The following is a 13,379-nucleotide window of genomic DNA, read 5'->3' on the forward strand; positions in this document are numbered from 1 at the left end:
TTTAGTGGGCCGTTCGGATCCCAGCCTCTAAAGTTTAGAGGTTTTGAGCTTTAGAGGCTGGAAACGAACGGGCCCTGAGTCCAAACCGGTAAAGCCTTTGTCCAACCAACGACGGCCAATTTAAAAATCAGTCCCGTCCAGATGCTTCCAAGCGACCAAGCCAATCCCAGTGGGCTAACCACCAACAAGTTCGATCAAAACGTCACCAGCATCAACTGTCAATCCTGACGGCCACGAGGATGTGCGTGCGACTGTGCGAGGCCTTTTGGTGCCAGCAGCAGTAGTGATGGATTGATGGCTGCTTAGTGGTGGGCCGCACGGTTGGGAATTGGAAACCGCTTCCCTCCCACGAGCAGCATCTCCTGACGGGAGGGCACAGCCATCGAAGCTGGGAACAAAGAGCTAGTGATCGTAGCTGATGCAGGACTCGGCTCTGTAGCTGAGGCAGGACTCGGCTCTGTAGCTGCCTACGACTGCACTCCACTAGTATAGGAGTAGTAACTTTGATGTTCACCTTGCCTGAAACTTGACAAATAACGAATTGCATGCCTGTTTCCTACTTTTTGAAGAAAAATGCATGTTTCCTACTTGATTTCCTTTCTCCTCATATACTTGATACTAGTATGTTGCCAAAACGAATGATGCTTTCCTTGTTTGCCATGGTCGATGCTACGCGCTCTGCCCTCTGTGTGACCTGCTGTCGATGCTGACATGCTGTTCCATGGATGATATTTACTCCATTCCGTAATCTTCAGATATGGCACTGCTTTCAGCATCATCATTCAGCTCGCTTTGCCTGCAAACCAAAAACGGATTTCATAAGCAACATCTGAAAAAGGGTACGGCATACTTGATACGCATGTTACCAGCAGACGCTGCTCTAACCGGTAAGCTTTTCCTCTTATGCCTTGGTCCCTCGCTGCTTACCGCTTGACCAGCAGTCTACACCCCTTACCCCTCTCGACGATATTCGGCCGTCAACGCTCTTAGGCTAATTTCAATAGAAGTGTTATAGAAGTATTATGAGCATTAAATTTCATGCCATATCAGCAAATTATATTAGCAAATTTGCTACGACAGAATCATTTATAAGGAGAGAGAAAGGGAAGTTTCATAAAATAAGAGAGGAGTGTCATCACCATAATATTCCTCCGGCATAGTTACCAAGTTCTCGATCTTGGTAACTGTGCGATGACACTTTCCACTGAGACTGGCTTTATCTTTGGATACGTGTCCCTACTAATTTTTAGCAGCACAATCTAGTACAGCCATATTGACTTTCCGCGCTAACCAAACCGATTTGGAAGCAGCTGATTCGTCAAATTCCAACAGCCACATGAACCATTCAACGAGAACAAATTAAAGGCAAAATTTGCCCGTAAACACTATAAAAAGTTGGCTTTTACCATAAACCATAAAAAAATGATGTTTACACACTATAAATCTACGGTAATTTGCTGAACATATTATTATATTCGATTTTAATAGCAAGCCTCTGGAATTGACTATCCACCCTCACCCGGTTCAATCCAATCGGACCAGCGAGCTGACTCCTCGTCTCCAACGAAAATGCAAAAATTGGATCGGCAGCTCCCTCCAGGCGGCAAGTGGCCACAACAGCGGCGGCGGCGCTCGCTCACGGCATCCGCGGAGCCTTCGCTTGACGGACATGTTGGACGACTGCAGCGGCGGCGCTCGCTTACGGCATCTGCAGAGCCCTCGCTTGACGGGCAGGTTGGACGATGCAGGGTGCCCGGTGCGGCGCTGAAGACGGGATGGAGGGCGTCAATGGTGGCACCCATGCCGGAGGCGACGAGGAAGGCAAGTTGTTGGACGACGGCTGCATGACCGTGATGTGCTCCTATCGGCCGGTACATGGCGCAAGTCGGCGCCTCCAACCTTGAGCCTTGAGGACCTGCGTGTCGGTGTTTTATCATCACACCAACCGAGAGATACCCTCGAGACGGTGAGTTTGTAGATAGGGTGTCACCGAGATCAGGAACTCGAAGGCGCAAGGAATACAAAGTTTAGACAGGTTCGAGCCATCGAAAGCGTAATACCCTACGTCCTGTATGGTTTGTATTGCCTTAGGTGGTGATTGGGTGATCTTTTATTTGGAGGGGGTCCCTGTCCGCCTTTATATAATCTGAGGGGATAGAGTTACATGAAAATCCTAGTCGGGTACGAGTTCAGGAGTCTTACCCGAGTACTTTTCGGGTAGTTTCCTATCGTCTCCGACTGGTTTTACTACTGTATGAGTAGTCCTACTATGTTACGAGTAATTACAACAAATGCAGGGCGTGAGCCATATCCTATCCCATATCCTAGGAAAAGTAGGCTATGAGCGCAATCCCATGGGCCCGGGTCTGACAAGTCCTCGAGCTCTTCATAGTCGAGTACTGTAGGCGTCCGAGTATTTCCGAAGGCGTCTTCGAGTTCTCCCGAACTCCATCTTAAAAGTGTCCTCCGAGTACTTTCTTAGCTGCATCGAGAGTTGTGAGGTGCTCATGCCCCGAGTAGTTGTCAAGTATTCTTCTATATGGGGTGTGATTAAACTCGCACTTCATACGAAGTAGCTTCTGATCCCTACGTTGACTCGTAGAATCATCTTGAAGGTCAATTTAATTTTGAGTCTTTTATCCTTATCTTTCAAAAGATTTGAAAAAATAAGTAGCTAATGACATGTATCCCGCAGCCCCCCGAGTTTGAATCCAAATCCCTAAGATTTGGAATAAAGGATCCAAAAGAATCGTAGCATGCAATATATCACGATAACAATCTGATGGTTAAGACGGGCAAATTAGTCTAGTAATTCGAAAACCACTTTTTTGGAAGAATCTTGAAAAATGGTTAAATAAATAACTTCTCCAAAAAATGCCCTAAATTGCTGTTCAAATCTGATCGTGTTCCCTAAGTCAATGGCTAGATAAGATCTCTGGGCTAAAAACTTTAAAACCCCCTTATTTTGGAATAGAATCCCAGAAATAATGGTTAAACAGTTATCTTCCCGAGATAAATCTTCAAAAGCCTCTTGAATCGGGATCCTCCGAGTAGTTTTACAGCGTCCAGCCTTAGAGCGTGAGAGCTGTCGCTGAAAACACGCTGAGTGCCCTATCGCGTCCAGCCCCCGAGGTTAGGAGCTAGATGAGTCGCATAGTATATGCCTGGTAGTCGATGGCACCAGCCCCCGAGCTCACGCATTAGCCAAGTTGCCGCTGGATCTTGTACTGTTCAAAAAACCAACTAGTCGGAATCGAGTCCAACTAGATGTGTAGGCGAGACGAGTAGTCGCAATAGTCGAATACGCGTAAAACTAGTCAGAAATAAGTAAACACCTTGTCCTGGGAGCGAGGCCTCTTAAGTAATACAGGATAGTAGTTGGAAAGTAGTAATCTGTTTCGGAAAGTATGGGAGCAAGATAAACTTGCGCGTAATATCAGTCGTAAAACAATAAAATGGAGTTGTACTGGAAACTTGGGGTCGAGACTCCTTCAATAACATAGGATACTAGTCGGACCCCTTCAGCAAATTTGTACGAAATACCAGTCGTAAACCAGTAAAACGGAGTTATACTGGAAGTATGAGAGCGAAACCCCCTCAGCAAACTTGCACGTTATATTCGTAAACCAGTAAAACGGAGTTATACTGGAAGATTGAAAGTGAGGCCCCTTCAGTGACATAGAATACTAGTCGGAAACTACTAATCTGTTACTGAACGGAAGCGATGTCTCTTCGGTAAAATTGCATGTAATAACACTCGTAGACCTCAGAATCTAATAACAAAACGACGGAATGGAACTTCCGGTCGCCAAATCGAGCTGCCTACAGCTCAAATCGAGATCTCTGCCACTGGAATCGAGCTTCCCGTCACCGATATTGAACTGGTGCTGCTTGTATCGAGCTTCCCGTTGAGGATATCGAGCTAGCTGCCGCCCAAATCCTAACATCCTATCGCTGACCTCGAGCTAGCTCTGCCTAAATTGAGCTTCCCATCGCTGCACTTGATCTCTAAGCCGCCGGTGGAAAGCTCAATCCAAACGTCCGTGGATGCCATGCTGTGGCCGAAGATGTACTATGCAAATGAGGGCAATACAGTCCATTCAAATAGCTATCCACTAAAATAGAATATAATAATAGATATAGTGTCCAGCAGCAAATTACCACAAATTTATAGTATCTTTTAGAAAAATATCATTTTTACGGCACGTGAAAAAAATCATATTTTAACTGTGTCCGCTCGCTAATTTTCCCCAAATTAAACGTAGGCCGGAGACGAAGGAACAAACTCCTAGGATGATCCTATCCTGACCCCTGCTTGCGCAAAGGAAGCTTGTGCCGATCTAGCCAGTTCTCAGCTTTCTAGATGGAGATGGGTGCCTTGAGGGAAAGGGAAAGCACCACCAAGCACGTCATCCCTCTCGGCGCCCCACGTTGATTTCCCTGACCGCGTGACGTACGGGCCGTGACGTCACCGCCCCCCCCCCCCCCCCGGGGCTAATCCCTTTTATTTTTTCTTATTTGGTACACTCAACAAGAACGGCAGCACAAAGCGTCGAGGACATCTGTTTCGCGTTGTTAATTGCTCGGTGGGGCAGGGTTGTTGAGGTGCTGTGATTGAGAACGGTCTGGTGCTGGTGCGGTTGCGCTTTGCCTTGCCTGGCCGCTGAAAACGACTGCAGCACGTGCAGCGGCTATGTACATGGCGGTGTTCAAAAGGAAAACCGTCATCATGCAACACTCACCGTATTCTTTAATCTACCCCACATAATGGATCCTCAATCTGCTGTGCGTGCTGGTTAGCAAAATTTTCCAGAGTATCCAGAATTTGCTCGGAGAGATGAATCATCGTGCATGTGTCCCATGAGTGGTGAGCATATTAGTGCTCAAGAGTGTAGCCGTTCTTTTGAGTAACAAAATTCTCTTCTCCTCGCAAAAAAAAAACTAGGAAAGCAAGTTTGATATGAAACGGAGATAAGAACTACTTGTGCACAGTAACAGCACACGGGTCAAAAGTCACCGGGAAAAAGTGGGGCGAAATATGACATTGATTCTGGTACTGGTAGCAGACAGAAAACTTGAAATAGAAAAATAAGTGTTGAAAAGCGAAAAGAAGCTTTCACCAGACAAAGGCGAAAACAGAGTAGGCGTAGCCTAGCTACGTGAGGAGACAAAAACCAGGAGGAATCCATTCAGGGCCTGTTTAGATCATTTTGCAAAAACGCAAAATTTTACTGTTGCAAAGGAATCTTATCAATTTGAAGTACTAAATGAAGTCTATTTGCAAAACTTTTTGCATGGATGGGTTGTAAATCACGAGATGAATCTAATGATGCTAATTAATCCATGATTAAGCAATAATTAACGGATGGTTACTGTAGCATCACTGTTGCAAAACATGGATTAAGTAGGCTCATTAGATTCGTCTCGCGATTTACAACCCATCCATGCAAAAAATTTTATAAATAGACTTCATTTACTACTTCAAATTGGTAAGATTCCTTTGCAACAATAAAATTTTGCGTTTTTGCAAAATGATCTGAACAGACCCTCAGCCCATGACTACTGTTTCTATTTCAGTCATATCGTAAGCGATCAGCCCATACAATTTTTTACTTCTCGTTCTGCCACCCGACGTCATCCGCGCCGCCGAGGCCGAGAACCCCACCGGCGCCGCCGAGCCGCACCGCGGCGCCACAGAGGAGGGCGAGCGCCGCCACCAGAAGGGTCGCCTTGGCAAGCAGGCGCGCCACGAAACGCCCCCCCGCACCGGCGCCGCCCGCGCTGGCAGCGTGGCCGAGCGCCCGGACGTGCGCGTACAGGAGTAGCGGCGTGAGCGAGAGGGTGGCCAGAACGGCCGGGGCGAGAGCGGCCGCGGCAAGGCGCGGGAGGCCGGCGCTCTCCGCGGTCCGGGTCTTGGCGGCCGCTTCGCCGAGGAGGTCGAGGCAGCAGAAGACGACGTAGAAGCCAAACAAAACGGTGAGTGTGGTCAGGGAAGCCATGGCACTAGCAGAGCAGGCGAGCAGGGGAGTGATGGCCTGGCGTCGCGCTCTGGATTGACGACGGGAAGGCGATCAGTTTCGCGATTGGCCTTTGCCCTTGGCCGGTAGAGCCTGGACAGGGGATCTTTATAAGACAGTGGACGGCCCGGATTGAATGGTCGGTTTAAATCGGCCTCGCGATTCGTGTGATCTACCTCATTGGTCGGGGCTTTCATCAAAAGAGAGAAGGATGTGCCGGCCATTGCTCCTGCTCAGCACTCACGCCTCAGCGTCGCCAGCTCAGGGCACACTCGCCACTTGTGTCCTCCTGTAGTACAAGGTTCTGCAAGCCACGTATGCCCGGCATACAGTTTTGCCGCGTGCCGACTTGTTCCGGGTGGAGAGACGAAGAGGGTGGAGGACAGCTGGACATGGAGGAGGGACAAGTGCAAGCAGCTAGCAGCCGCCCTGATGGGTGATAGGGGATTGCCGAATTGGCGCCTGATCCGTGATAGGGGATGGCCGAATTGGCGCCACGAAGACCAAGTGAGAACCCAACCGAAGCATAGATGCGTTGCACTTTGCACCCTCTGAAAGGTACAGGGCAACGGCAACCAGCAACGCCCGGGTGTTTTGTTTATCATGGGCGCGATTGTTTAAACAAATCTCATAAAATACTACAGGAACTAGACAGATAGAAAAAGCTAACAAAATAGGTTTTACCCTTTTATCATTTTTCAAACAAAAGTTATGAATTAAACAAGTTTGTAGGCATAGAATAATAAATCACACTAAAATCTTATCAAACAATAGATAAACATTAGAACAAGCTGCACTACTTGATAGCACATTTCGTAAGGAGTCTAACAAAATTTAGTTTGGTATTTTTAGAGAATTTACTAAGCAATTAACTTATTTTATAAAGATAAAGCATAACTAATTTTACAGAATAGTAACATGCGAAACAACATTTTTGCTAAATAGATATACAACGCAGGAATCCAACAAAACAAGTCTCATATTTTTCGGAGCTCTACGCAAATTTATACGAATTTTACAACATTTTAGATTTACAAAACATCACACAACCACCACAAAGGCTAGGGCCACCGGACCCAGACACCCATGGACGCTGACAGGTTGGCCCCAGGGGTCAGCGGGGCCCCTGATCGGGTCAAGGCCGACCCCTTGGCCTTGACTGCGGCCACGGAGCGGCCATGGCGCGGCCGGCGCGCGCGGCGTGGTGGCCGAGCAGGCGAGCCGGGGAGAGCGGGCGGGACCGGCGAACGTGCGCAGGGCGACGAGGGGTAGGTGGCAAACCTCACCGGTGGCTCGGACGGGAGCAGGCGGCGACGAGGGGGAGGCCAAGTGGAGGTAGGAGGCGGCATACGGTGGCCGGCGTCGAGGGCCCTGCACGGCGGAGGAAGAGGCCGGATGAGCGCCTAGACGAGTAGAGGGTTAGAAGGAGAAGGCATGGGCGAGAGGAATCGAAAGATGACTCACCGGAGGAGGAGAATCAACGGTGGCCGGCGGCAATGGTGGGGAGGAAGAAAAAGGGATTTAGGGGCTAGGTTTTCAGGGGAATAGGAGGCCGGCAGGTTAAAACAGTGGAGGGGAGGCGAGCGGGCGCCAGCACGGCGCGTCGGCTTCCGCGCGCCAACGGGTGCGTGACGCCGTGGCAGCGCCACCCCTGCTGCCCAACCGGCGGGCAAGCAGGCGCGGGGAAGACGGGTGGTGCGGCTGACGGGTGGGCTCGGGGAGGAGGGAAAAAGGAAAAACGATGGTTCAACTTTAAAATTTAAAAATAGAATTTTTCGAGCTCCAAAAATCACCAAAATGTTTTTAGAGCAATATCAAACCACCAAGATCACATTTCAACAATAAGAACTCAAAAGGTTATTATAGATCGCACACATAAATTCAAATAAGACAGCAGTTTTTAAAACTTTCAAAAATTTTATAAGAATTTTATAGGTCAGGTTAGTTGTCAAAAAATTGAGAAAAAATTATTTTAAATTCATCATTTTAAGTCTAGTATGTGAGTAATATTTTTGGGAGCATAGTTGCATAGCAAAAGTTAAACTTGCTTAACAAACACTCATCCACATAAGGTAAAATAAATAAACAAACTCAAGCAACACATGTATACGATGCTTCATTATGCTTTAATAATGCTCATGATGCTGCTAGTTACATGTTAATAATTTTTTTAACATTTGGGTTGTGACATTTTCCGCAATTGAAAAATTCCTATCCGAGCTTCCAATCCGCCATTGGAACGGAAACCGTGTACTGGTGGGGTACAGCCTTGCAACAGGCGCACGAGCTGTCCGTAACCGTCAGCTGCTCATGCCATCGTCACCCTCACCCGTGTTTTTCGCCCATCTTTTTTTTTCCTGTTTGGCCGAGAACTTGTACTAGCTCCGTTTTCCTGCGAAACTTTTGGTATGCCGGAAGGTTTGTCGGTGCTGAATTCTCGTACGGGGAAAGTGCTAATGATCTTCCGGAGAGTGCAGGGGAGAGAGAAGCTGGGGCAACATTTCCTTGTATGCCTTGGTCGCTGGTTGTTCGGTATCACCACTTTTAGGCTGTCTCCAATAGGAGACTCTAAACCGTTCTCTACCCTATATATAGAGAAGATTCCGTTCTCTATATGCTTCAGCAGCGTTTTCTAAATGGTCCTCTAAAATAGAGAATGTTATAGGTTTCCTCTATATATAGAGATTCTCTCTACTCTTCTCTATCTTTTCTTTACGTTTTAAACACTGGATTAAATAAAAATAAAATATGTCCATAACATTTGAGATATGATAAATACGTGCGTACAAAAATTTGGAACAAAATACGTTTCTAATATAGGGTTTAATGTATAGAGAACGAGATTTAGAGAATATTATTGGAGAGCAATGAGATATAGAGGAGAAAATCTTGTAGAGAAGTCTGTAATAAATAACGAATATAAAGAAGTATGGTTGGAGATAGCCTTAGCAGGACAACTGTCATGTTGATCTTCCGTGCTGACGAAGACAATTCGAGGTCGACGAACCATCAAACCCGCCCGGCCGAATCCCGTAGTGTGAACAGAGCGCCGCATGCTGGGCAGACCATCGATCCTAGACGGATCACACGAGGATGTCCACCACCTAAAATCCCGGCTGACAGCAACGATGCGGAACAGGTGAAGTAATAACTGCACTGCACGCACGGGAACCAGCGTCGTCGTGCTGAGATAGCACCATCGAGCGTGCGTGGATGGGCTTGCACTTGCGACACGCAGGACGACGGGCAAGAATTGGGCAGCGTGCTGCGTTTCCGTGGAAACGAGGCCGTCGAAGGAGAAAATTCCAGTGCAGTCTGGTACGCAAGGGTGCCCTCGACGCGTCGATACAGGTGTGCCCTGTTACTGTCTCTATTTTTAGGTCTTCCATTTCTGAGAGGTTAGTTTTCAGTTGCATGGAAAAAGAGAAAGTTTTGACGTCGATGCATCGGAAACCCTACTGTCTCAATCCTACGGCCATCAACTTTTCCTTCTGCATGCCCCCATCATCCATGTGCCTACTATCTCAATCCTACGGCCATCATTTTTTCTCTCCTGCCTTTGTCATACATGCGCCTATGATCTCAATCGTACGACCATCATTCAATTAAACAGAGCCATGGTTAATTGAGCTTGATTTTATTTCTTCTCTTTTTTTTTCCTTTTCTTTTGAGGAGTTAAGGAGCCTTTTTAGTTAGGATATGGAGCTGCAACGCTAGCTGAGCCGTCTAGGAGACAAGGAATCAGTGTCCCCGATTTAATACTTTGATGCATCAGTTCAGCTTTTCGCCAAGTTGCCGTTGGCTCGTTGCGAGTTCTTCCGGCAGATCAAATGTTCAGAACTTGTTTTGTCTGGACGGTAGTAGGGGGACCCGTCAACCTTCCCCAGTTTTCTACAGCCCAAGCAAGGAGAACAATTTCTGTACACTAGGGGCATTATACTGTTCATTATAGGTGCTTAGTCTATTTCTAGCCTGGCTACCAGTCCAAGCCAGGTATTTTTGTGGGTGTGTTTGGTTGGCTTCACATCTTGCTTTGGCCCGCATAAAATTTTATTTGGATGGCTGCATTGCTTCCTGGACTGCACTGTTGTAGTTGGGCTGGGGTCAAAACTTGGCCAGCCGGGGCGCTGTGCCGCCTGCACAACGAGAGACAGACTCATTTGCGTTCCCCACTATGCAGGCCGTGCAGGGCCATTTGTACAACCCGAGCGTGCTACCAAACATTCAAACCTGCACTATGCAAGTCTGGGTAGGCCTTTATACAGCCTACCAATCACAACCCATGCGTTTCCTTGCCCATTAAGGCTGATCTCCTCTTGGAGTTATTACGGGGGCTCTGATCAGATCGTATCATCCGATCCGTTCCGTTCCAAAGGGAAGGAGCGTGCGTGGACCGAACGAGGCGTGTGTCCATGTGAAACGGGGTGGCGGCCAATCGGCTGCTTGCTTGTAGTGCTTCCCTTCCGTTCATTCAACCACCGAGCTACCTCTGATCCTTTTGGTTTATGCCACCATTTTATTTTTTATCATATCTTTGACTGCTGAAATTGCACAGTTGCTGGTACTGCTGATCTATTTTGTTTTGGAATATGAAAATTTATCTCCATCGTCTCCAACGCTTGCCACAGCAAAACCGGAGATACTGTAGCGCTTTCGTTTGTATTTGACAAATTTTATCTAATTATGGACTAACTAGGCTAAGAAGATTCGTCTCGTGATGTACAATTAAACTGTGCAATTAGTTATTTTTTTACATACATTTACTGCTTCATGCATGTGTCCCAAAATTAATGTGATGGAGAGAGAGCGTAAAAAGTTGGAATTTGAAGGGGAACTAAACAGGGCCTTGGGGGAAAAGAAGCCAGGCAGGATAAATCACGCGGGGTAACTCAAAGTCAACTATAAGTGGTGAAAAAAAAACAAAATAATATACACCATACGTCATAGTCATAGAGAGTGACGGTGGAGCACCCAGCAACTACTGCTACTCTACTAGGTCTAGGTGATTATTAGGCTGTACACCCATTGAGGCGTCGACACCTCACTGTCGTAACAGCTAACTGGAATTGTCCATTTGCCGGTCGAGCCATCGCCGCCGCTGCCCGCCGTGTCGCCGGCGTGTTGTGGGTCCACTTGCAGCGGCACGCCGAACTGATAGAAGATTCCAATTTCCATAGACTCCGGTCTCTCGTAGCTCTAGCTGGAGTAAGGATTCGTGGTCAAGAACTATCCTAAAAAAATACCTGAATGTTAAAATTGGTAAGGATGAACAGAGTACTTAGTGTTTGATATAGAAGGAGAACACGTTGCAGTGAGTTCTGTTCGCATACCTTGCTTTCGTCAGTGCGCTGTTCTGCTGTCTGCCTTGCTGATGTTTGTCCGCGCTCTGACCTCACTGGCCGCACCCCGGCGGTGAACCGCCCGCGCCTGAGAGGCTCAGGGACATGAACGCGCCGAGCGAGGCGGACGCCGCGGCGCAGGCCAGCAGGGCAGCGAGCCGCCTGGCGGCCCCCGGGGCCACGGGCGGCGCCGGGGTCACGTGGAGGTAGACGAGGACGACGCCGAGCAGGTACGTGACCGGGAGGGTGACGAGGGCGGCGGCGACGGCCGCGTCGAGCGCGGCGCTGCGCGGCGAGATGCCCTCGAGGGAGTCGAGGATTGGGGCCAGGATGTAGGCGCAGCCGAGCGCGACGGCGAGCGCGAACTCCCCGGCGGCGGCGACGGAAGCCATCTCTGCTGCTCTGGGTGCGGAAGAACCGTACAGGCGAAGCGGGATCCGGGACAGAAGCAAAGGCTGGAAGGGAAGGAAGGCCCAGCACGAGCTCGCGAGGAGTGAAGTGAGGCGGGGTACCTCGAGCTCAGTTGGTTGATGATTGGCTCTTCCTTCGGGCCGCTTGCCGTTGCCGTTGTCTGCAGTCTGTGCTCTCGAGCAGAGGAGAGGAAGACGAACGAGGAAAGAGGACAGCGGGATGTTGAATGCGATGCAAGACACCACGCACGCTCGGCGAGGACGCCCGTATATATAGCGCGGCACAGCGCGCAATTTTACTGTCACCGCGCACCCAATTTACCCCTGCGTCCAGGGCCCAGCTAGGTTACTATGGTCACTTTGTCTACCAAAGATTAGCCTGCCGCCCGCCCGCGACCGTCGGCGTGATGGTGAGCAAGGCACTCCGGCCGGCCTCAAGAGGTGGCGGATGGAGGCCGGCTGAGCTTTCGCGGCTCCTGTTCCTTTCTTCAGACGGCACGTCTGACCGTGCTCCGTTCAGAGTTCTTCTCCGTTCAAAACAATGGAGGTAGACGCGATGCTGCTTTTGAGATGGGGGAGAGCCTCTCTCGTGAAGACGTGAATCAAATTGCGCAGTACTTCGTTAGTTGTTCGTCGCTTCGATATGGTCCGTCGCCTGTGGGAATGGAATCCGATCATCCATCCATGTTCTCCCCTCCCTTTCGACACGCATAGATAGAGACTCGAACGTTTGCTTTGCTTTAGTTGCCGTTTCCGATCGACCTGATCTCAACCGGATGGACTCGGGTTCGGCCGAGGAGTAGTTTGAGGCGACGATCTTGACCTCCCTCGGTCACTGCAGGACCGGCTGCGCGCGCCCTGCTCGCTTCGGGCACGCCGGCTCTTCTCTCCATCGCGTACACATCTCCATCTCCATTTCCATGTGCACGATTTCAGGCGCGAGCGCGAGCTTGGGCGCGACCTGTGCTACCCGGGGTTGACTGCTCGAGCAAGACGAAAGGGACGACCGGCAAGCCATGAACGCGGTGGACGAGGTCGGTCTCAGACTTTCAGCAAAGCATACATGGCACTTGACAAGTTGCCAGGGGTCGCCTTCCGCATCTATAGCCGCGCGCGCAAGGGCGGCGGCCGGATGCATCGGCGGGCGGTCAGGCTGCTGCTGGTAGTCTAGTTCTGCGCGCTTGAAGCCTTGAACAAGAACGCAATCGGATCAGAGCTGGTAAGATCCCTTTTTTTCTTACCCCAAGCTTCTCTGACGAGTGATGATTAATGTATCGTTGTTAGTAATCTTCAGGTGCCGTACAGTCGTATTGCCAATTGCAGCAGCAACCACAGAGTAGAGAGCGAGTACCATCGTCGTGTACAATCATGACGATCGAAGCTCGGAAGCACCTGATGATTGGCCCACGTTCACACGCACAGCCACGTCAACGTGCTCCGGCCATATCCGGGCGGCGGCTTTCGACTTGTCAAGTCCCAACCTGCCAGCGCCAACCACACCACGCCTCACGGCTGTGTAGATGCACATGCATGCAGCTCCGAGCAGACAGTAGAGATCGCTCGGATCTTTCACCCGATCTCTGCCGATAGCAACGCGGCAGCCGATCTTTCTG

At 49.4% G+C, this 13,379-nt stretch overlaps 2 protein-coding genes across 5 annotated transcripts; both read right to left on the minus strand.

The window, feature by feature from the left end:
* Positions 1 to 5,429: 5,429 nt before the first annotated feature.
* LOC112890913 lies at positions 5,430 to 6,084 on the minus strand. The gene has a single exon (XM_025957792.1). The coding sequence runs from the start codon at positions 5,997 to 5,999 to the stop codon at positions 5,610 to 5,612; it is 390 nt and encodes a 129-aa protein (XP_025813577.1). The 5' UTR covers positions 6,000 to 6,084; the 3' UTR covers positions 5,430 to 5,609.
* Positions 6,085 to 10,852: 4,768 nt separating this feature from the next.
* On the minus strand, positions 10,853 to 11,996 carry LOC112890703. Of its 4 annotated transcripts, none has more exons than XM_025957555.1 (2): positions 11,348 to 11,996; positions 10,853 to 11,217 (listed from the first exon to the last, which is right to left on the minus strand). In XM_025957555.1, the coding sequence occupies exon 1, from the start codon at positions 11,746 to 11,748 to the stop codon at positions 11,410 to 11,412; it is 339 nt and encodes a 112-aa protein (XP_025813340.1). In that variant the 5' UTR covers positions 11,749 to 11,996; the 3' UTR covers positions 10,853 to 11,217; positions 11,348 to 11,409. The 4 variants fall into 4 exon arrangements, with proteins under 4 accessions (XP_025813340.1, XP_025813338.1, XP_025813337.1 ...); XM_025957553.1 differs by having other exon boundaries at positions 10,853 to 11,243; XM_025957552.1 differs by having other exon boundaries at positions 10,853 to 11,248.
* Positions 11,997 to 13,379: the final 1,383 nt, after the last annotated feature.

Source organism: Panicum hallii, chromosome 4 (genome assembly GCF_002211085.1).
Source record: "Panicum hallii strain FIL2 chromosome 4, PHallii_v3.1, whole genome shotgun sequence".
Classification (NCBI taxonomy): Eukaryota; Viridiplantae; Streptophyta; class Magnoliopsida; order Poales; family Poaceae; genus Panicum; species Panicum hallii.